Raw genomic sequence first — 22,648 nt, 5'->3', positions numbered from 1 at the left:
TTCTTTATTCAGATTGTGTTGGTGCAGTTTGTCAGAGATCAGCTGTTCTTCTCTGGCCTCAGCTCTGAAGTCCAACCCCTCCCATCTCAGAGAGCTGGACCTGACTGACAACTACCTGCAGGATTCAGGAGTGAAGCTGCTGTGTGAGGGACTGCAGAGTCCAAACTGCAGACTGGAGACTCTGAGGTCAGATCACTGACTGTGTCATTCATTTGAATCATTTCAATCCACATCCTCCATTGTTGCACATTTTAGGATTTATATGTTTTCAGTTTTTGTCTGAATTTCAATCTTATGATCTTAAATTATTTTGAATTTTTTTCTTATTTCCAAGTTGTTGAGTAATTTAGAGATTTGATGTGAAAATGTTTTTGTGACTCTGTGAAGTAAAGTTGAACAAGGTGCACATAAAGCCTCTGGTTTCCTCTGGTTCTGTTAAGAAGTGAAATCATGAAGACTTGTGATTGAATAATGTGTGATTTGATAAATGTAGTAACATCACAGAGCTGACTGAGATCAGCAGCCTGTTCTTCATCTGTGCACATGAACAGCTGGATGAATGTTGAGCTGACATTTGGAGGATTTAGATTTAGTGAATACACAATCAGAAATGATCCTCTAATCATTTAGAGAAAACTTGATTCATCAGGACAAAGTGATGTTGAGATACTCATCACAACCTGAACACATGTGACTGGATTACACATTATTTTTATTCTTCTTTTATTCTTTATTCAGATTGGAGAGCTGCAGTTTGTCAGAGATCAGCTGTTCTTCTCTGGCCTCAGCTCTGAAGTCCAACCCCTCCCATCTCAGAGAGCTGGACCTGAACTACAACAAGCTGCAGGATTCAGGAGTGAAGCTGCTGTGTGAGGGACTGCAGAGTCCAAACTGCAGACTGGAGACTCTGAGGTCAGATCACTGACTGTAATATTTATATGAATTTCATCACATATTTTGTTCATCCAGGCACATTTATAAATCTTTTTTTCAACATACAATACCAAAAATAATAAGAAAGAACTGAGTATATGTTACACAGAGAAAAAGATCATTAAATTAAGAAAGAAAATAAATAGAATGGGGGGTCCTTCAGTCCTCTCTTAATTTAATTAAATGTATAAACATGTTATTATTCCACTCCATCGTTTCCTTTACTCATTTACTCCAGTTACTCATAAAGTCATCTTCTCTATATCTTTGCCTAAACGTGATTCTTTACATTTCTTTAATATCTTCAGCTGTTACCTTCCATGCATTAATAGATGCAGATTTATCATCCAATCAGCTCCCTGTCATTTGCTTTCATGCAGCTACGTGTATTATTGTGTACAAATATTTATCCCCTTCTTCTCTATCCCTGCTGGAGTGATACCAACTATTTAAAATATTTTCATTGAAGCTTTTATTTAAGCAGGTTGGTCCCATTGAGATTAAGAACTTCTTTTTTCACAGGAGAGCTGGTCGAGACAGGCAGCAGCAAAAACACAAAGTTACAGACACAAAGGGAGACAAAAGACAATTTACAAAACACAATATTTAACAAGATGATAGAACCATCTATGAGTCAAATCTGGGAGTCAGTAGCTCAAGCAGTCAAACTAAAACCATGTGCATCCTGTAGAATCTGCTTCCAGGTCTTTCATTTTAGATTTAAAAACCTTCAAGGACTCCATTCTGCAACAGATTCCAGGCTGAGGGTGCAGAAAACACAAAAGCACTTTTACTAATTCTGTTTGAGCGTTTGGAACAGAGAGCATGAAAAGGTCCTGAGAACACAAAGAATACTGTCCAGTACTTTTCTGTGTGATAAAAACACAGAGATAGTGAGGAAGCAGACCAAGAATGACCTTCTACTGTATATAAAGGTGTACCAGTGTAAGAGCCAACGGGTCACCAGAGCACGCCATCCAACCCGAGAGTACATGTAGAATATGAAGTGGATGAAGCCGTTTCTGTAAATATTAATATTTGTAATCTTCTCCTGGACAAATGATAGATAGATAGATAGATAGATACTTTATTGATCCCGAGGGAAATTCAAGGCATCCAGTAGCAGTATACAGACAGGCAGGACACAAGACATTAGTTACAATACACACCCGCTGTCCCCCCCCCCCCCCCCCCTGTATGCAATAATCCCCCAAACAAGATTTAGCAGCCCCTATGTGACTAAGAATAAACATAATTATGTGTTGAACCTGTGCAGTTAGCATTAGCAATTAGACTTAAAACTTATATAGCATAATGTACATAACCTGTGAGGAGAGAAAAACATGTGCTGGTTAAAAGAGACCTGTAAACAGTTAAAGAGCCTTAGAAACAAAGTGCTGACCTTCTAGAAACTAGTTACATGTGCATGTACAGAGGTGTTGGAGGTGGTGCCAGAGGTGTGAGTACAGTCGTTAAGCAGTCAATGCAGGAATGTAAAATGGCTCACCAACTTAAAGGAGCAGTGATTTGCATTAAGTGTCCTAGACAATAACCTGAAACCAGGAGTGCTTAGGGTGATTATCATTGAGTACCCAACTATTGAGGAGCAGATTAGCATTAAGAGTTGAAGACAATAGAGTGAAACTTGACCTAATTAGGGTGATCATGTCAGCCATTACAGATGTAGCATAACACAACAGTAGGATGAAGCCAGACATGATTAGGGTGATTATCTTTAAAGTGACCAGTGCTCAGTAAAGTGACTATCAATATGCATTACAGTATCCAAATTGGGGGCTGACTCTGAGGTCAGCGGTGCAGATGAGGAATGAGAAAAAAGTGAAAAAAGAGTCCAGGGATCACCGTGCGCTTCTTCCCTGCCGTGACAGTGAAGTGTTATACAGTCTTATGGCCAGGGGGACAAAAGAGTTCTTGAGTCTGTCCGTGGAGCACGACTGTGACAGCAGTCTTTCGCTGAACATGCTCCTCTGCCCGGTGAAGGTGCTGTGCAGAGGGTGGTGTGTGTTGTCCATGATGGAGAGCATTTTGTCCAGAGACCTCCTCTCTACCACTGTCACCAGTGAGTCCAGCTCTGTGCCCACCACAGAGCCGGCCCTCCTCACCAGTCTGTCCAGGCGTGCTGCGTCCCTCTTCTTGCAGCTTCCTCCCCAGCACACCACGGCGTAGAAGAGGACGCTGGACACCACAGACTGGTAGAACATCTGCAGCAGCTTTTTGCAGATGTTGAAGGACCCCAGCCTTCTCAGGAAGTACAGACGGCTCTGTCCCTTCCTGCAGGTAGTGTCCATGTTAGGCGACCAGTCCAGCTTGTCATCCAGCTGCAGCCCCAGGTACCCGTAGGTCCTGACCACCTCCACGTCGACCCCGCCGATGGAAACAGGTTCTAGATGTGGTTTCTTCCTTCGGAAGTCCACCACCATCTCCTTGGTCTTGGAGGTGTTTAGCTGCAGATGGTTGTCACTGCACCACGTCACAAAGTCCTCGATCAGGCTCCTGTACTCCTCCTCCTGTCCATCCCTGACACAAGCAACTATCGCAGTGTCGTCCGAGTATTTCTGCATGTGGCAGAGCTCAGAGTTATACTGGAAGTCCGAGGTGTACAGGGTGAACAGGACGGGGGAGAGCACAGTCCCCTGTGGTGCACCGGTGCTGCTGACCACAGTGTCAGATGTGCAGTCCTTCAGTCTGACGTACTGTGGTCTCTGTGTGAGGTAGTCCGTGATCCACCTCACCAGGTGCGAGTCCACCCTCATCTCGGTCAGCTTGTCTCTCAGTAGGAGGGGATGGATGGTGTCGAAAGCGCTTGAGAAATCAAAGAACATGATTCTCATCACGCTGCTCCCTTTGTCCAGATGAGAGTAAGCCCTGTGTAGAAGATAGAGGATGGCATCGTCCACGCCCACCTTTGCCTGGTATGCAAACTGCAGTGGATCCTGTGCGTGTTGTACCTGGGGTCTGAGGTGTTGGAGCAGCAGCCGTTCAAAGGTCTTCATAACGTGGGATGTCAGAGCGATTGGTCTGAAGTCGCCTGGCTCACTGGGGTTCTTCTTCTTGGGGACAGGGGTGAGGCACGAGGTCTTCCAGAGCACAGGAACCTTCCCGAGCCGCAGGCTCATGTTGAAGATGTGCTGAAGTGGCTCCCCCAGCTCAGCAGAGCAGGCCTTTAGCATCCTGGGACACACCTTGTCTGGGCCTGCTGCTTTCCTGGGGCGGAGTTTCTTCAGCTCCTTGCTCACCTGGTCTCTGGTGATGGTGGGGGGGAGGGGGGATGGATTGTCACTGGAGGTTGTATCTGTTCTGGTGGAGGTGTTGGGGGGAGTGAGAGGGGGGGAGGGGGTGTGTAGAGGGGTGCTGGGGGGACAGGCACTCGCTGCAGCGACGGGGCTGTCGAACCTGTTGAAAAACAAGTTGAGCTGGTTTGCTCTCTCAGGGTCCCCGTCTTCTGCGTTGTTGTTTTTCTTTTTGCAGCCTGTGATGGTCTTCATGCCCTCCCAGACCTCTCTCATGTTATTCTGCTGCAGCTTCTGTTCTACCTTCCTTCTGTATTCCTCCTTTGCTTCTCGGAGTCTGACCTTGAGTTCCCCCTGCACCCGCTTCAGCTCTGCCTGGTCTCCCTCCTTGAATGCCCTTTTCTTCCTGTTAAGGATCTCCTTGACATCGCTGGTGATCCAGGGCTTGTTATTCGGGAAGCAGCGCACAGTTTTAGTGGGAACCACAACGTCCATACAGAAGTTCATGTAGTCAGTTGTGCAGTGTGTGACCCCCTCAATGTCATCGCCATGAGTCTCTTGTAGGGCACTCCAGTCAGTGGTCTCAAAGCAGTCTCTGAGCGCCTCCTCTGCCTCAGGAGACCACTTTCTGAAGGTGCGTGTAGTTATCGGTTGTCTCTGTATCATAGTTTTGTACTGTGGCTTTAGTAGGACCAGGTTGTGGTCGGACTTACCCAGAGGTGGTAACGGGGTGGCAGTGTAGGCGTCCTTCATGTTTGCATACAGGAGGTCTATTGTCCTGTTCTTCCTGGTGGGACAGCTTACAAACTGGTGAAAGTCCGGTAGTGTGGAGTTCAGAGTAACATGGTTAAAGTCCCCTGAGATGGCGATGAAAGCATCCGGGTGCAGCGTTTGTAATCTTGAGGTGGTCGCGTGGATGACGTCACACGCAGTTTCGGTGTGTGCCCGGGGAGGAATGTAAACACAGAGCACGATCGCGTGAGAAAATTCCCTCGGCATGTAGTAAGGACGGAGACCCACCGCCAGCAGCTCGATGTCTTTGCTGCACGTTGCCTCCTTCACAGTAACATGTCCATGGTGGCACCATCTGTTGTTAATAAACAGCGCGAGTCCTCCTCCTTTCCGTTTGCCGCTGCGTTTCGTGTCTCTGTCCGCTCTCACTGTAGTAAAGCCCGGTAGATCCACGTTAGCGTCCGGGGTGTTTTGAGTCAGCCAGGTTTCTGTAAGGCACATTAAACTGCACTCTCTAAATGTCCGGTTGTTCCTCACAAGAGCAGCCAGCTCGTCTGTCTTGTTGGTGAGACAGTTTACGTTCCCCATAACTATCACCGGAACCGAGGGCTTGTACTTCCATCGCTTAGCCGCGAGCTTAGCCCTTACCAGGGCCCCGGCTCTACAGCCTCTATACCGCCGCCTCAGCTCCTCTGGTATCGGGTGAACGATGCCGGCTTGTCCCGCTGACCGGAGCGAGAGCAGCGTTTCTCTTGAATAAGAGAGTTTTCCGCTGCTATTTCCACGAAGGCACGAAAAAGTATCCATAGGATACATAAAGTTATACACTGAAGGTGTACTATAAAGACTATATAGTATAGTACTATAAAAACTATAAAAGTAGAAGTTGGCACAGAGCCACAATAAACAAATAACATATCAGACAAGTACGACAGGGACGGAGCTACTGAAAGTGCGGCCACTCACGTCGGCGCACAGGTGAGAAGTGTCACCTTCCCAACACGGGACAAGAGTCAAAGATATGCTGATGATTGTCTTCCTGATCCCCACACTTTCTCCAGCAAATGATCAAATGTCTTTTGTATTCAGTTTGTATCTATTTTAGAGTTCTGCAGAGATCTGTTTCTTAAAAGAACATTTAAAAATGTATTTAGTTGATGTGGATCCTTCCAAATGTCTGAACAGTTTGTAGAGTGAGTCAAAGGAGAGAAATGAAATCTGTGATGGGATCGTTTTCTGTCTTCACAGACTCAACATTGTGCTCCATCAGTCAGAGTGTAACAGTCTGAATGTTGTTGTAGTACCAAACAGCTCCACCAGGTGGAGCCTCTGTTCTGCTCTGAGTGTGTGATAGAAAGAGTTGTTGATCTCTGACATCCATCTTCATGTGTGTGAGACGGTGAGAGGACTCTGACCCTCAGTGAGGAGTTGGTGCAGGTCACGTCTTTATATCACTGCTCATGTTTGATGAGTGAATATAGAGCCGTAGAGACCTGGCTCTGTGTGCTCCATATCAAGTCTTGGAGAATTAAAGTGCTGTGTGGAAATCCCCACTCTGCTGTCTGTCAGCTATCTGATGCTAACCAGCTATCCAGGGACTTCTGCTAATTGCTACCTGCTGCTAGCTTCTCCACCTGTAGCAGCCACATGACCTAATGATGTCAGTGATGATGTCACTGGTCCAGAGCGAACTCATTCGTCCTCTCTTTCATACCGTTCATGTTTTTTATGATCTTACAGTACAGACCAAAAGTTTGGACACACCTTCTCATTCAAAGAGTTTTCTTTATTTTCATGACTATGAAAATTGTAGATTCACACTGAAGGCATCAAAACTATGAACTAACACATGTGGAATTATATACAATTATAAACTGTAAACTATATATAAAAATATGTCTTATATTCTAGGTTCTTCAAAGTAGCCACCTTTTGCTCTGATTACTGCTATGCACACACTCTGCATTCTCTTGATGAGCTTCAAGAGGTTGTCACCTGAAATAGTTTTCACTTCACAGGTGGGCCCTGTCAGGTTTAATAAGTGGGATTTCTTGCCTTAAAATTGGGGTTGGGACCATCAGTTGTGTTGTGCAGAAGTCAGGTGGATACACAGCTGATAGTCCTACTGAATAGACTGTTAGAATTTGTATTATGGCAAGAAAAAAGCAGCTAAGTAAAGAAAAACGAGTGGCCATCATTACTTTAAGAAATGAAGGTCAGTCAGTCCGAAAAATTGGGAAAACTTTGAAAGTGTCCCCAAGTGCAGTCGCAAAAACCATCAAGCACTACAAAGAAACTGGCTCACATGAGGACCGCCCCAAGAAAGGAAGACCAAGAGTCACCTCTGCTGCGGAGGATAACTTTATACGAGTCACCAGCCTCAGAAATCGCAGGTTAACAGCAGCTCAGATTAGAGAACAGGTCAATGCCACACAGAGTTCTAGCAGCAGATGCATCTCTAGAACAACTGTTAAGAGGAGACTGTGTGAATCAGGCCTTCATGGTAGAATAGCTACTAGGAAACCACTGCTAAGGACAGGCAACAAGCAGAAGAGACTTGTTTGGGCTAAAGAACACAAGGAATGGACATTAGACCAGTGGAAATCTGTGTTTTGGTCTGATGAGTCCAAATTTGAGATCTTTGGTTCCAACCAAAGTGTCTTTGTGCGACGCAGAAAAGGTGAACGGATGGACTCTACATGCCTGGTTCCCATCGTGAAGCATGGAGGAGGAGGTGTGATGGTGTGGGGGTGCTTTGCTGGTGACACTGTTCGGGATTTATTCAAAATTGAAGGCATACTGAACCAGCATGGCTACCACAGCATCTTGCAGCGTTATGCTATTCCATCCGGTTTGCGTTTAGTTGGACCATCATTTATTTTTCAACAGGACAATGACCCCAAACACACCTCCAGACTGTGTAAGGGCTATTTGACCAAGAAGGAGAATGATGGGGTGCTGCGCAAGATGACCTGGCCTCCACAGTCACCAGACCTGAACCCAATCGAGATGGTTTGGGGTGAGCTGGACCGCAGAGTGAAGGCAGAAGGGCCAACAACTGCTAAGCATCTCTGGGAACCCCTTCAAGACTGTTGGAAGACCATTTCAGGTGACAACCTCTTGAAGCTCATCAAGAGAATGCCAAGAGTGTGCGAAGCAGTAATCAGAGCAAAAGGTGGCTACTTTGAAGAACCTAGAATATAAGAAATATTTGTATATATAGCTTATAATTGTATATAATTCCATAGTTTTGATGCCTTCAGTGTGAATCTACAATTTTCATAGTCATGAAAATAAAGAAAACTCTTTGAATGAGAAGGTGTGTCCAAACTTTTGGTCTGTACTGTATATCAAAACAAACTCTGTGATTTAAACGTAGTGTGAGGAGATTTGATCTGCTGATGAAACACACTCAAAGTAATCTGGATTTCTCTTGATGATTGTCTAAAGTCAATGAGACCACCAACATTATAAAGTCCTTTTGAAAGTCTGCCTGTTTCCAGCTGCTTGCTGTCACATGAGGAGAATCACAGGACGCTGTCTGGAAAAGCCTTTCTTTACATTTCCTACAGAAGAGATTCACACTGACTTGTAGTTTGTAGAGTTCAAGGAAAGCAGGAGGAGTGTTTAGTGAGGGAATACTGTACAGGACAAGATCAGTAAAGAGAGAAGAGGTTTCACTTTGTCCACAGGGGGGCGCCAAAACAGACACGTAATGAAAGTTCCTCACAGGGGCTTTGAGTGTTTGAATCTAAGAAGGATCAGGAAGAACTAAAGTATTAATGCATCCTAATAAAGTCCTTCAATGTTGGAATGAACAGATGATGATCACATCAGTGTGTTCATGTGGACAACATCACACATTCATGTATAAAGCTCACTGTCACCTACATTTACTTCTTTTATTCTTTATTCAGATTGAGTTGGTGCAGTTTGTCAGAGATCAGCTGTTCTTCTCTGGCCTCAGCTCTGAGGTCCAACCCCTCCCATCTCAGAAAGCTGGACCTGAGCTGGAACAAGAACCTGCAGGATTCAGGAGTGAAGCCGCTGTGTGATCTTCAGAAGAATCCAAACTATGGACTGGAGACTCTGAGGTCAGTCTCTCAGTGTTCTTTAGTAAACCCTCCACATGTTTGAATTTATTTATTTAACAGGGACAATGTGATTGATCATAGTTTCAATACAAAGCATGAAACTGATGAGCTGAGATGAGATGAGAGTTTATAGCTGTTGTTAATTTCCAGCTCGTGTCTCTAGTTGGTCCTTTGTGTAAACAAACACATTAAACTCCAAAACACTTGATGAGGATCCATTAAAATACATGAACCACAATATGACAATACAAATGCTTTAAAGCAGAGAACATTACAGATTGAAGATACAATCTAAAAGTGGCTACAGCTCTCATTTCATTCATTCAGATTCTTGTTTGTTGTTGGAGAAATCCTTTTGTGGGTGGACACTATGAAGAGAGTTCAACATACTCAGGGTTTGTTTTCTGTGATCTGGCTTCACTAACCCTGACAGAAGAGATGGTGCTGAACAGTCACATGAAGCTGCTTATCAACCTGAGAAGTAAACTCAGAGTTTCAGAGAGCACGCTCACATAAAAGGGGCGGAGCTATCTTCATTTAACCTATCACAATCATCACAGAGTCTGCAGTCAGCAGATCATATCTAACAAACTGTGAACAAACTATATGAATAATATGAAGAAGTTGAAGACAAACAGGCTCAAAGACTAAAGTTACACAGCTGCAGGAACAAATGCAGGAAGGACAACTGACAGAAACAAAGAAACATCAGAGAGGATTCATGTCCAAACTACGGCTTCTTCTATTTCCTTCCCATCGTTAGTTCACCTCAGAACTGAGCAGAAGAACTCGTGTTTCTTCTCTGAACTGAATGTGTTGCTCTGACTCTTTCATGTGGAGACCAGAACAGTTTGAGAAGTTCAGCTGCAGCTCTGAGCATCACAAACAGAGCGGCATGGAGACACTAAACATTCATATGAAGATATCATTCAAAGGCAGAAGAAGCTCTTCATCATTGAACATCTTCAAAACAACTCAAAGGCTGCGCTGCTTTTTCTCTGTTAAAGGATGAAGGATATCAGGAACAAACAATCATGACCTTTAAGGACTATGATGTCAAATCAGACGGGACACAGGAAGTGTTTGTCGCTCTCTCTCCATCAGCTCACAGAGCGCCACCATCAAGAGATCTGATTGGTCAGTGAGATTTTCACAGGTTGATCTCTTATCTCCAACATATCCTGCTCCTGAGCAGGTTAGGTGTGCAGTGTCAGTTACCATGGCGATATTCCCAGTTTAGAAGTGAACCACCTTCATGACTGTAAACCCAGGGTTAACCCTGAAGTGACCCTGAATCCTGCTTCATGGTGCAGGCCCCAGGTCACTACAGGTTGTCATGACAATAGAAACTAAAATGTAAACATGACAGTAACTTCTGATTTCTGTCATCTCTCTTCTTCTCTCATTAGCTGCTGGTGATGATCTCAGTCATAATGTGAGTGATCAGGACTCTGGTGGAGCAGAGAGGAGCAGCTGATGATCCACAGAGGAGGAACCTCCACCATCTTGTGTGTGGAGAAGCTCTGCAAGATGAGGAGATCTTCATCCATCAGGGACTGACAGAGGAATCAGCTCACAGTTCATTTCAGTGATATTTCTAATCAATCTGTTCTCCACACATTACAGGAGAGGACACATGGGACATTGTTATCTATCTACTTCCTAAACAAACTCAAATAATGACATACTAAATGATAGATCAGCTCTACATAGACTACTTCTATGAAAACAAACTAAACTCTGCAGGGCTGGAAAAGTGCAACAACAGGACAACTCTCCAGTCCACATGTTTCTGAAAGTATTCAGATGAGAGCATTCTTCTGAGTGTGATCATGTGTCTGATGAACATTTCAAACGTTTAGATTGGATCAGAACAGCCAATCAGAATGCAGGAAAATCAAAGTTCCTCACCTGTTGTATTAAACAGCCAATCAGGACTCGATGTTGATTGAAACATACGAGCACAGGCCTTCACAGAGCAAACAATGAAATATGTAACGGATGCAACAATGCAACGCCATGTAGACGTCTGGCGTGCTGCTAGGACACGGTGTAAAAACATGGAAAACTCTGAAGCGCCTTGGTTTAGATAAGAACTCTTTTGTATGAACATGATATTAACGTGCCGACGCCTTTTCTACTGGCACAGATTAAAGAATGTAAAGTGGATTATTATCAGCTTTATCTCAGCGTGTCTGCAGTCTCATGTAGTCTGCTGCATATTAGTCTTTACTGGTTTTTGTTTCCATATTTAATGACACACTTTTTGTACATGGAGAGCTGTGTTCACCTTCATCTAATGTCTTGTTTCAGATGAAATCAGAGAGAATCAATTCTGATTCAAGTGAAGAAAAAAGATGTTATGAGGGTTGGAGGTCAGTTATTACTCTGTGCTGGTTTGCCTCTCCAGCAGGGGGCAGCAGAGTCAAAGTGGTGTTTAATTGAATCCCCCTCAGCAGGGCAGTTTGAGTTTAGTGTTTGTTTCTTGTTTAGTCCACAGTCCCCTTTAGTGACCTGTTCAGTGAAAGGAGCCTTTACAGCTAACTTCCTTTTCCCCTTTTTCCCGCTCTGTTGACAAAATGAATCCTGTTTACTTCGAGGCCTTTTCCTAAAGGGAATTCATGTGTCCATGTTTTTTTGTGGTTATAAATGAAGCTGAGGAATGTCAGATATTCTGTTCAATGAGATGCACATACATTATTGTTTTACAGTTTTCAATAACAAAAAAGGAATCACTTCCTTCTATGATGAATAAAACCCGGACTGGATGAACCCGTTTGCGGTCCCTGGGGAACTTTTAGCGCCCCTCCTGTCTGAATGTATTCAATCACTTCAAAGAACACAAGGTAAAGAAAAGAGCATGGCCGCTTTATTGTTTGTCTTATTTGACAAAGCAGTTCTCCTATAGTTTAAAAACTGTCTCTGCCACTGATTCTGTTTGTTTAACCAAATGGGTGGGCGTGGCTTGTTGGGGTGTGGTTTGTAGAGGCGTGGCTTGTTGGGGCCGTGGTTTGTAGGGGGCGTGGTTTGTAGGGGGCATGGTTTGTAGGGGCCGTGGTTTAAAGGGGGCGTGGTTTGTAGGGGCATGGTTTGAAGGGGCGTGGTTTGTAGGGCCGTAGTTTGTAGGGGCCGTGGTTTGAAGGGGCGTGGTTTGTAGGGGGCATGGTTTTTAGGGGCATGGTTTCTAGGGGCGTGGTTTGTAGGGGCCGTGGTTTCTAGGGGCGTAGCTTGTAGGGGCGTGGTTCGCAGGGGGCGTTGCTTGGACTGTACCTGTGGCTGTAGTTGGGTATTTATGTGGGTTCCAGCTCACATTGGAATTTCAGGAAATGAAAAAGCAGACAAGCTAGCAAAGGAAGCAGTGAAGAGGGAGTACGTAGAGTTTGAGATCAAACTTGCATATATCTGTCTATCTGTCTGTCTGTCCGTCCGTTCATTATGGTGCGCCTTGATTGAAATGTCTCATATTCAAATTGAGTTCCATCATATTCAAAGACTGTCTGCATCACTAATGACTCTATCCTGTGAAATCCTTCAGACTCACCTTTCCAGTAGAGATCTCTCCCCTCTCACTCCCTGTGCTCCTCTGTCCTGAATTAGTGATTGCTTTCTGTTGAGGATGAGTTGTGCTGTACTGCCCTGCACGGGTGTCCATGAACTGTGAGACTGACGGCTGTTGTGACTCATTTATGATTCTTTTGTTGATCTGGTATTCTTCATATCTGTAAGAGAAAAGCATGTTAAACAGATGTCAGAAAATGCATTACAGGCCCACATGACTTGCAGATCAAACTAGATTTATAACCAATCTAGTTAAAGTAATTAGATTGTAAACTACAACGCCTAAATTAGCTTCAAATTTGAAGCAAACAATTCAAATTTTGAGGGGAATGTTAAGGAAAAATTATGAAGTTAAGTTATATTTAAAAGCCACAGTAACACGTAATGAAATTGGAATTAATTGCAAAACAAAATAAATTGCAAACATTCAAAATCAGAACATTTGAATATGCAATGCAAGGTTTTCAGTGCGATCTGAAAATTAGCTGAAGTTGTCAGACAAACATACTGAAGTAAAAAGTAAATGATTTCCCTCTCAGATGTAATGCAGTAGGAGTATAGTGTAGCACTATATGGAAAAGTAAGCACAAGTAATGTAAACTGCATCGTTTATTAGTAGCCTGCAGTACTTAATGTCACTACTGTATAAACAGCTGCTGAAACAAATAATCAATAATTAAATATGTGAGGAGAAATGAAGAGAAATGATCCCCGACAAGGTAATGCACGACTCTGACACAAAATGGGGAGGGGCCTTAACGTTCCCCATAACTTCAGCTAACGTACCTTCAGAGTTGTAGTTTCCAGTAATGCTATTTAAACTAGCCGTTTAGCTAACGTTATCTAATGCATTTACTCACAATAAATATTAGCCTCCACTTACCGTTCTTTGTGTGACTTTAAATGTTAAACGAAGTTTGAAGTTGTTGCATCCCCGTCTGTAATTCTTGAACTGCATGTTCTACATCTGGCAGCTCTTTGTTTGTTTACCACCTCGTAGGTTTTGTACGCAAATGTAATTATCTTTGGTAGCATGGTGTTTGTGTGGCTCGTATGGGCTCGTGTCGCTAACATCCATTACACACTTCTTCATGGGCTATCTATCTATCTATCTATCTATCTAGTCAGAGCCAATATGCTTATAATTGATTTGATTACGAATATTTAGTTAAAAATGATCAAAATCAGATTTTCAGTAATTTCATGTTTCTTCATAATGTTTAAAATAGTTTGTAAGGTCATAATTTAGTCATTAAAATGGTGAAAAGGTCATTTTTTATGTTTCTGAATGTTTCGGTCGTGACATCACTGCGTAGTTAAATGTGACGGATGTAACGTCAGCAGTTGGAGTCAAATATTAATGGAAGCTAAAACAGTTTTTTTGACCGTGCGTTAGACCTTCTGTTAAACCTGTATTTTACTTTGACATTTTTTCAGTAAACCTTTCGAAACAAAGGAAAGTTGTCTTGTTTTTTCACTCGCGTTGCAAATACTGTGAGTTGACTCCAATAAGTGATACAGAGGACGAAGAAAGAGACGGAGTGCCACTACATATCTATCTATCTATCTATCTATCTATCTATCTATGTATCTATCTATCTATCTATCTATCTATCTATCTATCTATCTAATCAATCATAAGTCTGTTATGGTGCGCCGTGATTGAAATGTTTCATATTCATATTGAGTTCCATCATATTCAAAGACTGTCTGCATCACTAATGACTCTATCCTGTGAAATCCTTCAGACTCACCTTTCCAGTAGAGATCTCTCCCCTCTCACTCCCTGTGCTCCTCTGTCCTGACTCCTGCAGGTCAATGGGGTGGTGGAGTGATTATTATTATTATTATTAGTGTATTTTTATCAGTATTATTATTGTTAATATCCAATGATGATAATCATAGTGAATGAGCTCAACTCCTGTTTCAGGTGTGCATCCGTGCATAAAGTGAGAAACACAGCTGATGCTCCAGAAGGAAGGAAATCAGCCCAAAGATAGTATATGGTAAAGAGAGTGCACACTTAGCTCTATAAACAACCAGGGCCTTCACAATGCATTTCACACTAACTAGCTAGCTAAGTAGCAGAGTTGTTTTAGAGCTGGAAAGTAACTGTGCAAGCTAGGTTTTTACTTGTCAAACAGGAAGCACTTGGTTCATTAATTACATGGGACTTTGTGCTGTTAGCTGGGGGCTAACTAATTATTACTAGCAGCAGAGAAGAATACTTACTTTGTTCAAAAACTTTCTTATATCCACTCTGCATTCACGTCCTTCTCCTAACGCTGTTCTAGCCGCTCTGTGTGTACTTCATCTTACACACACACGCTGCAGGAGTGCAAGCTAGGTCGCAGGGAAAACACGGACTGGATTTTCAGTCACGTGGGCGGTCTCTATATGAACAAGTGGAATGGATTGGATAACGACGCGCTGAAGGGTCTCTCTACCTGACACGATGAAGTGAAGGGAAACTGACAGAATCATCATCATATTTAAGTCAATAATGACAGGTTATATGATTATTTATTTAAACTCATATTCTGGCCACTTCATATTGAATTTGTCAGGACATCTTGTAAATTAGAAAAATATAAGAGATTTTTTTTTAAATAATTTTTTGGTGTTTTTATATTTAAAAAAAGAGATTTTTTTGAAAAAAATAATTTTTTGGTGTTTTTTATATGAAAATAAATTTTTTAGAACATTTTAGGGAGGCTTCAGACCCCTAAAATAGGCCTAATGACGCCACTGCTCAGAATAACATCAATAAACACTGAACGAGTCCGACCGGGTTTATGAACTTGCTGCTCATCTCTTTTCTACAGGTTAACATAACTCCCTGTCATCAAACAATGACCCTTCACCCACGGAGAGCCCCTTGCCCCGGGTCTGACTAGTTCAAAATCCTGGAGGACTGAAGTCCCGTACTCAAGCCGGGCTACAGTACCGATAGCCGGGCAGCCGACTCAACAAAGCCAGCGCTCAACCAGAGCTCATTTCTCAAAGTGTATTTTATAGCCTCCATGTTATAAAGTGGTGTTTGTGCTCAATAGACAGCGGGGCACGCTCCCATGGTGTTAATCAGTATGTGCTTTGATAATAAATCCACTTCCTCGTCCTCCTCATCTGTGAGCGTCCATCTGTAAAGACCTCAGCAGAGATTCAGTGAGACGCCGCCCGGGTCTGTCTGGATCCACACACACAGCTGATTTCCTGTAAATGGAGGAGGGAGGGGCAACATGTGATCCGGGTTCATGATTAACAGGTAGGTCACCTGAGGAGGCTGAAGGTGAAAGTGTTCAGTCAGTTAGACTCCATTTTAAACGGACAGACAGTGAAGAGAGAAGTAAAGAGTGAAGCGGGGTGAGTGTTTATCCAGAGTTTTTATATCTTCACTTCTGTACTCTCAGTTTCCTCCTGTGAACTGAACACAGACAGTTTATAATGACGTCACTACTTACATTCATTTGAGCTGTGTGTGTGTGTGTGTGTGTGTGTGTTAGATCAAACTGTTTCCTGTTCCTCTTGTGTTGATCTCTCAGTGAGTGTTTCTGTGTTTCCTCTCAGACTGACTTCAGATCAGATCATGGATGTGCGTTTAGAGGAAGAGGAGGACGGAGCAGAGTCTCCTGTACCCAGCTGTCTGTCTCTGAAGAGTGATCGGTCCAAACATCGTCCTCTAGAGTTCAGTAAAAAATCTGGAGCCTCAGACTCAAAGTAAGCCTCCTGACAACAGAAACCTGGAAACCTTCTCATCATCCACAGCTGTAGATCTTTTTGTATTTACAGCTTCTTTTACAGATTTGTCATCAGAGAGTTGATCAAAGATTCATAGAAATATAAAACTTGTTGTTTTTTAACAGATTTGAGAGGAGCAGACAGAGAGCAGAGTCTCCTGTACCCAGCTGTCTGTCTCTGAAGAGTGATCGGTCCAATGATCATCCTCTAAACTTCAGTAAAGAATCTGGAGCCTCAGACTCAAAGTAAGTCTTCTTACTAACTCCTTGTCTCCTCACGTTTCCTTGTAGGTTCAGTCACCTTGTAAAGCTGTAATCTAAGAGGACTCTTACAAACCTTTGAACCTGCCCGTTATCCTCCTACTTCTCATTAGTACGTTTATTAGCAACAGAAGATGGCGCTCAGCACGGCCTCTGTGGGTTTTTTTCTTTTCTTTTTTGTCAAATATTTGTATTGATTTTTTCATTGGGATGGGGACACACTATTTAAAAATACTCCAGATGCACAACAGTATAACCCCACAAGTACATCAACAGTAACAGTGGAGCATGATCATAAAATAATAAACCAAAGTCCATTACAGGGCAGCGCCTCTTCCTTAGAATCAACCCATTCACTCACAGCCATTCACACCACAATGACAAAGAGGACGAGTCAGAAGTCAAAACATATAAACAAGTGAAATAGTACAACAAAATACTTTAAAAGGAGAGAAGAAGAAAAACAAAACAAAAAAACAACCAAACTGTTAGGAACCAGAATAAGACCCAAACGTAAGACCAAGGAACAGAGTAACAACAATAGTTTATTATAAACGGGGGTAGTGACACTAGTGATAATAATGAGCGAGAGTCCAAGCTCCAAGGTGAGTAGTGCAGACAACAATCCAGGTGACGATCCAACAACCCTAATCCAGCACGCGTGAGGTGAATCCAAAGTGAACACGATGAGACGACAGGACACGAGAGGAGAAAACACGAAGAGGGTAAGAACGAGCAAATCACAAGGAACATCAAAAATACTAAGGAGCCTGATTGAGAGGTACGATACCATCGTGAGTTGACAATAATCTGGCGCCGGCTGCATGTGGAGAGCCGGCTTAAGAGCAGGAGTTGATGAGCAGTAGGATGAGCAACACCTGGGTGCGCAGCTGAAACAAATATCAATCAAGGGGGAAGGGGAGCACATAGGAGGAGAAGACAAACAGGGAAACTAACAACACAAGTGCACACACTAAAACAACCCAAATCATAACACAAACAAAGAAAAAAAGAGGGTGGGGGGAATAAATAAACTCAGAAGTTCATTGTTTTTCAGCTTCAATGTGCAAGGTATCTATATGAAGTAGAAAAGGCTGCCAGGTTTTTTGAAAGGCCTGTAGTGAACCGTTCAGGGAGAATCTAATCTTCTCAAATCTAACGCCATGTAAAATCTCTTGAATCCATCTATTGTGTGTCGGTGGGGACGAATGCGTCCATTTGAGTAGAATGAGCCTCCTCGCCAGCAAGGTAGTGAAAGCAATAACACGTTGTGAGGTTTTGGACCAACCAAATGACGGGGTCATTCCAAAAAGGGCAACAAGGGGGGTCAAAGTTCACTGTGCGACAAAGGACCTTCCCCAACGTACCGAAGATTGCACGTCAAAAATCAAAAAGTCTGGCGCACGACCAAAACATGTGCATGTGATCAGCCGGTGCAAGTTTACATTTATTGCAGGAGTCAGCTCTGTCTGGATAAATCTTAGCTAACCTTGCATTACTGAAGTGACTCCTGTGCAAGATCTTGCATTGTAGAAGTTTATGGCCGGTGCAAATCGAGGATGTGTGTACAAGATTAAGGATACAGACCCCTTGTTCATCAGATATAGTTATCTGGAGGTCTTGATCCCAGACAGCTCTCCGGGAATTCAGAGGGGTCGGGTTTATCCTAAAAATGTAATTGTATAAGATTGAAGTCAGGGATTTTTATGTAGTTTTCAGCAAGAGAAGACTCAGGGGGGGCGATTAGGAAAGTGAGGGAATTGATTTTGCACAAAATGACGAATCTGAAAGAAACAGAATAAATGAAATTGAGGGAGTGTGAATTTTTTCGACAAGTCTGCAAATGAAGGGAAAGTACCATCAATATAGAGGTCATCAAGGAGTTGGAGACTTTTATTTAACCAGGATTCAAATGCGAGGTTGGAACAAGATGAAGAAAAAAAAAAGGTTTCGAAAAACTGGGGCTGGTTTCGATGAGGCGTGTAGAGCAAGTTGCTTTCTATGTTAACTCCAAATTTTTAAGGTCTCAGAGACAATAGAGTTCTGTGTGACTTGTTTGGTTGGTAGAGGTAACTGCAAACAAATCACTGACCATCATGTAGACAGGTGTAGAAACTAGTTCCATGTTGGCCCAGAGAGGACGGTCACTGACAGCGATCTTAACTTTCCAGAAAATGATTTTTTTTGACCTTGCAAGCCCAATAGTATCGGCAAAAGTCTGGTAAGGCCAAACTTCCAAGAGTTTTGGGGAGTTGGAGAGATTTAATTGGAAGGTATGCACTCTGGTGCAGGTTAATTTTATAGCCAGAAAAATTTCTGAATTGCTCGAATGTATCCAAAATAGCGGGAATGGAAGAAGTTGGATTGGTGACGTAGAGCAGGAGATCATCTGCATATAGAGATAGCTTATGAGAGACGCCAAATCTGGAAATCCTGGGACTTTTTGAAGAGTCTTTAAGACCTTCTTGATCCAAAGCAGCGGCCACAAACACTTAAAGGAATCATAGTGTTCATGTGTTTCTGTTCATGACAGCAGTCAACATAACAAGTGAACAATGATTTGAACTGAACATTGAACTATACATGGGAACATTTCTTTTCATGACAATGATCCACAGAATCAAGATTCAAATCCCATCATTAGTGCAGCTCTAGTATAAAGACCCTTCTGCCAGGGAGCACGTTGTGTTCAGGTGCAGGTTGTGTCAAAGTCCAGGACTGACTTTATGTCCCAGTCTGACCCAGGAGAGACAGAATCCATAAAGAGAAGGACAACAAATGAAACCGGAACATCACTAAGGACACACTCACACTAGGTAATCTGTCCTGTGACAAAGCAGGTTTGACCCCCAAAGTCCAGTTCCTTTGACTCGAGTGAGCGCTCTGATCCGTGGTCTTGGCCCGGCACGGATGGAAGAGGTGATTTGAGGCATGATACAGTTTCTCATGCACGAGCAGAAGCACGGGAACTCAACGTGTACATGAAGTATAATCCTGGAGTGTTTTATCTGTTTCTGACTAAAGCCCCGTTTCCACCAAGCGGTCCGGCTCAGTTTGTCTCAGTACGGCGCGCGTTTTGCAGTGTTTCCAGAGACTAATCCCGGGAAAGATTCCCAAATAACCGATCTGTACCGTCCCACTTTTTGGGACCCTTCCGTTGGGGTGCCAAGAATATCTAGCCGACCCGAAAAGATGGAGCTAAACACTACAGTCCGCTGATTGGTCGAAAGAATCGTCACTTCCTGTGTTACGCCAGCAAACAAAACTCCGCCGTGTTTAAACCATTGACTGTAACACACAGCTGATTGTTTTTGTCTATATTTCTGCTCGCCGCACACAGCCTTCTCTGAAACAAAGCTTGATTGAGTTCTTGTAATAAAGAGTCACATGACAGTGACAGAGGAGATGAACTGCTGGATGTCTTCCAGTGTTGGTTTGGTTTTGTCGCGTTTTTCTCCTTTGTTGAAGTTATTATTTAGTGGTTCGCTGTTAGCTGCTATCGTGTGATGCTATTGCGTAGCAGCTATCGGCATCCGGCTTACACGCTGCCTACCAAATAGGCATGGGTGGTTGTGGAAACGCAAATGGGATCGGCCATAATCAGACCAAACTGGACTGATCCGTACCGGACTGCTGTGTGGTAACGGGGCTTAAATGACTCAAAATAATCCTCAAAGTCCTTCAAGTAGCTGTCATGTTCTCTGTGTTGTTCTCTGATGTGCGGACGCAGACTTTACATCACGTTAGTTCATAGTCTGCCTGTGTTGTAAACTAAGTACGCTTCAAGTTCACATGAAGCCGTGCATGTGTTATATTACCATGTTATGAAGAAGAGGTAACCGTGCTCAGGCCCGGTTAGTCCTGGAGCAGTGTGAGTGCAGGCCAGCGGGGGAATGAGGAGGGGGGTCAGTCGTTGGGTCAACTGGACCTAGAGTGAGTTCACCCTGATACTGCTGATCCAGCACAATGTAATTCACAATGTTTCACCACGTCTAACCTGAGTTCAAAGGTGGACTAACCCGAGCTCAGTTGTCTGAAGTGAAACAGTGGATGACAGGATCAGACTCTTTGATTCTCTGACTGTGAAGAAGCTGCACATGGTGTTCAGTCTGACTGAATCAAATGAATCCAAACAGAAGAAAGAAGGCGTTACCTGCTCTCTGTGATCATCTGACTCTTTAGATTGTGTTTGATAAATCTTTATATTTTCTATCAGTCAACCATCAGTTTATATCTAAAGACATGTCTTCACAGGGGGACGAAGAGGACTCATGTTAGAGAGGAGCAGACGTCCTGTCCTGGGTGTCAGGACGTCCTGAAGGATACCGTCTCTACCAGCTGTGGACACTGGTTCTGCAGACAGTGCATCACCTCATACTGGGACCAGTCTGGTTCAGCAGGAGACTCGTCCTGTCCTCAGTGTGGAGAAAGATCCAGACCAGGATCTGGACTGCAGACAGTCAATCAGAGCAGCACTGAACAAAGTAAGACTGTACACCTTTGTGCTTCTGTGATCTCCTCCTAAAACACGACTTTTATTGGTCAATGTCAAAAGTCTAGAAATTAAAACTCTTTTTACTTCGTTTACAAAAACATCTGAAAACAATAATCAGATTCTATCATTCTCTCTTTCAGTAGATAGAGGTCAGCAGGAGGTTTTAGATCAACATAAGGTCAGTCTGAGGACGAGATGTGAACGTGTGACTGAAGGAAGTGATGAAAAAGGAAGTAGAACCCCCCTCAAAAGGATCTACACTGAGCTCCACATCACAGAGGGGCAGAGTGAAGAGGTGAACACCCAACATGAGGTGAGACAGATGGAGACAGACTCTAAAAAGAAGAACCTCCATGAGACTCCAATCAAGTGCCAGGACCTCTTTAAAGCCTTACCCGACCAACAGGAACCAAAGACGGGAGCTCAACCCGACCAACAGAAACCCATCAGAGTGGTTCTGACAAACGGCGTGGCTGGTGTTGGAAAAACCTTCTCAGTGCAGAAGTTCACTCTGGACTGGGCCGAGGGCTCAGAGAACCAAGACGTCAGTCTGCTGATCCTGCTTTCATTCAGGGAGCTGAACTTGATCAGAGATAAGCGCTACAGTCTTCTTGAGCTGCTCCGTGTTTTCCATCCAACATTACAGAAGGTGGCAGCAGAGACGCTCGCTGTCTGTAAACTGTTGTTCATCTTTGACGGCCTGGATGAAAGCAGACTGTCATTGGACTTCACAAACAGGGAGGTTGTGTCTGATGTCACACAGAAGTCATCATTAAACACACTGTTCACAAACCTCATCAAGGGGAATCTGCTCCCCTCAGCTCTCATCTGGATCACTTCTAGACCTGCAGCAGCCAATCAGATCCCTCCTTCATGTGTTGACAGGGTAACAGAAGTACGAGGCTTCACTGACGCCCAGAAGGAGGAGTACTTCAGGAGGAGGTTCAGTGATGAAGATCTGTCCAGCAGAATCATCTCACACATCCAGACATCCAGGAGCCTCCACATCATGTGTCTGATCCCGGTCTTCTGCTGGATCACTGCCACAGTTCTGGAGCACATGATGAGCACAAAGCAGAGAGGAGAGCTGCCCAAGACCCTGACTGACATGTACTCACATTTCCTGCTAGTTCAGACACAGAGGAAGAAGAACAAGTATGGTGAGGGACATCAGGTGAGTCCACATGAGCTGACAGAGGCCGACAGGGAAGTTCTTCTGAAGCTGGGAAGGCTGGCGTTTGAACATCTGGAGGACGGAAACATCATGTTCTACCAAGAAGACCTGGAGCGGTGTGGTCTGGATGTCACAGAGGCCTCGGTGTACTCAGGAGTTTGTACTGAGATCTTCAAAACAGAGTGTGTGATCTTCCAGAAAACAGTCTACTGCTTTGTTCATCTGAGCGTTCAGGAGTTTCTGGCTGCAGTCTACATGTTCCACTGTTTCACCAACAGGAACACAACAGTACTGAAGGCTTTTCTGGGAGAAACACATGTAGATTCATCTCTTGATGTTCTTCTAAATAAAACGATGCAGAAATCCCTGGAAAGTAAGAACGGTCACCTGGACCTGTTTGTTCGCTTCCTTCA

The 22,648-nt window shown here is 43.7% G+C and overlaps 1 protein-coding gene and 1 long non-coding RNA gene across 2 annotated transcripts in view; one reads left to right on the top strand and one right to left on the bottom strand.

The window, feature by feature from the left end:
• Nucleotides 1-22,648, top strand: part of LOC306836863 (protein NLRC3-like) — a 103,620-nt gene that overhangs the window by 39,770 nt on the left and 41,202 nt on the right. The window contains exons 7-8 of the mRNA XM_079364205.1: nt 13-186; nt 739-912. Of these exons, the coding sequence (XP_079220331.1) occupies nt 13-186; nt 739-912 (348 nt within the window). The remainder of the gene's footprint in view (nt 1-12; nt 187-738; nt 913-22,648) is intronic.
• LOC306836867 overlaps nt 14,035-22,648 on the bottom strand; it is a 34,467-nt gene continuing 25,853 nt past the window's right edge. Inside the window, exons 2-3 of the long non-coding RNA XR_013780822.1 lie at nt 14,801-15,007; nt 14,035-14,376 (exon numbers count right to left, since the gene is read on the bottom strand). This is a non-coding gene — a long non-coding RNA (uncharacterized lncRNA). The remainder of the gene's footprint in view (nt 14,377-14,800; nt 15,008-22,648) is intronic.

This window comes from Symphodus melops (genome assembly GCF_947650265.1).
Source record: "Symphodus melops genome assembly, chromosome: 16".
NCBI classification, from domain to species: domain Eukaryota; kingdom Metazoa; phylum Chordata; class Actinopteri; order Labriformes; family Labridae; genus Symphodus; species Symphodus melops.
This window is presented reverse-complemented; position numbering and strand designations above follow the sequence as displayed.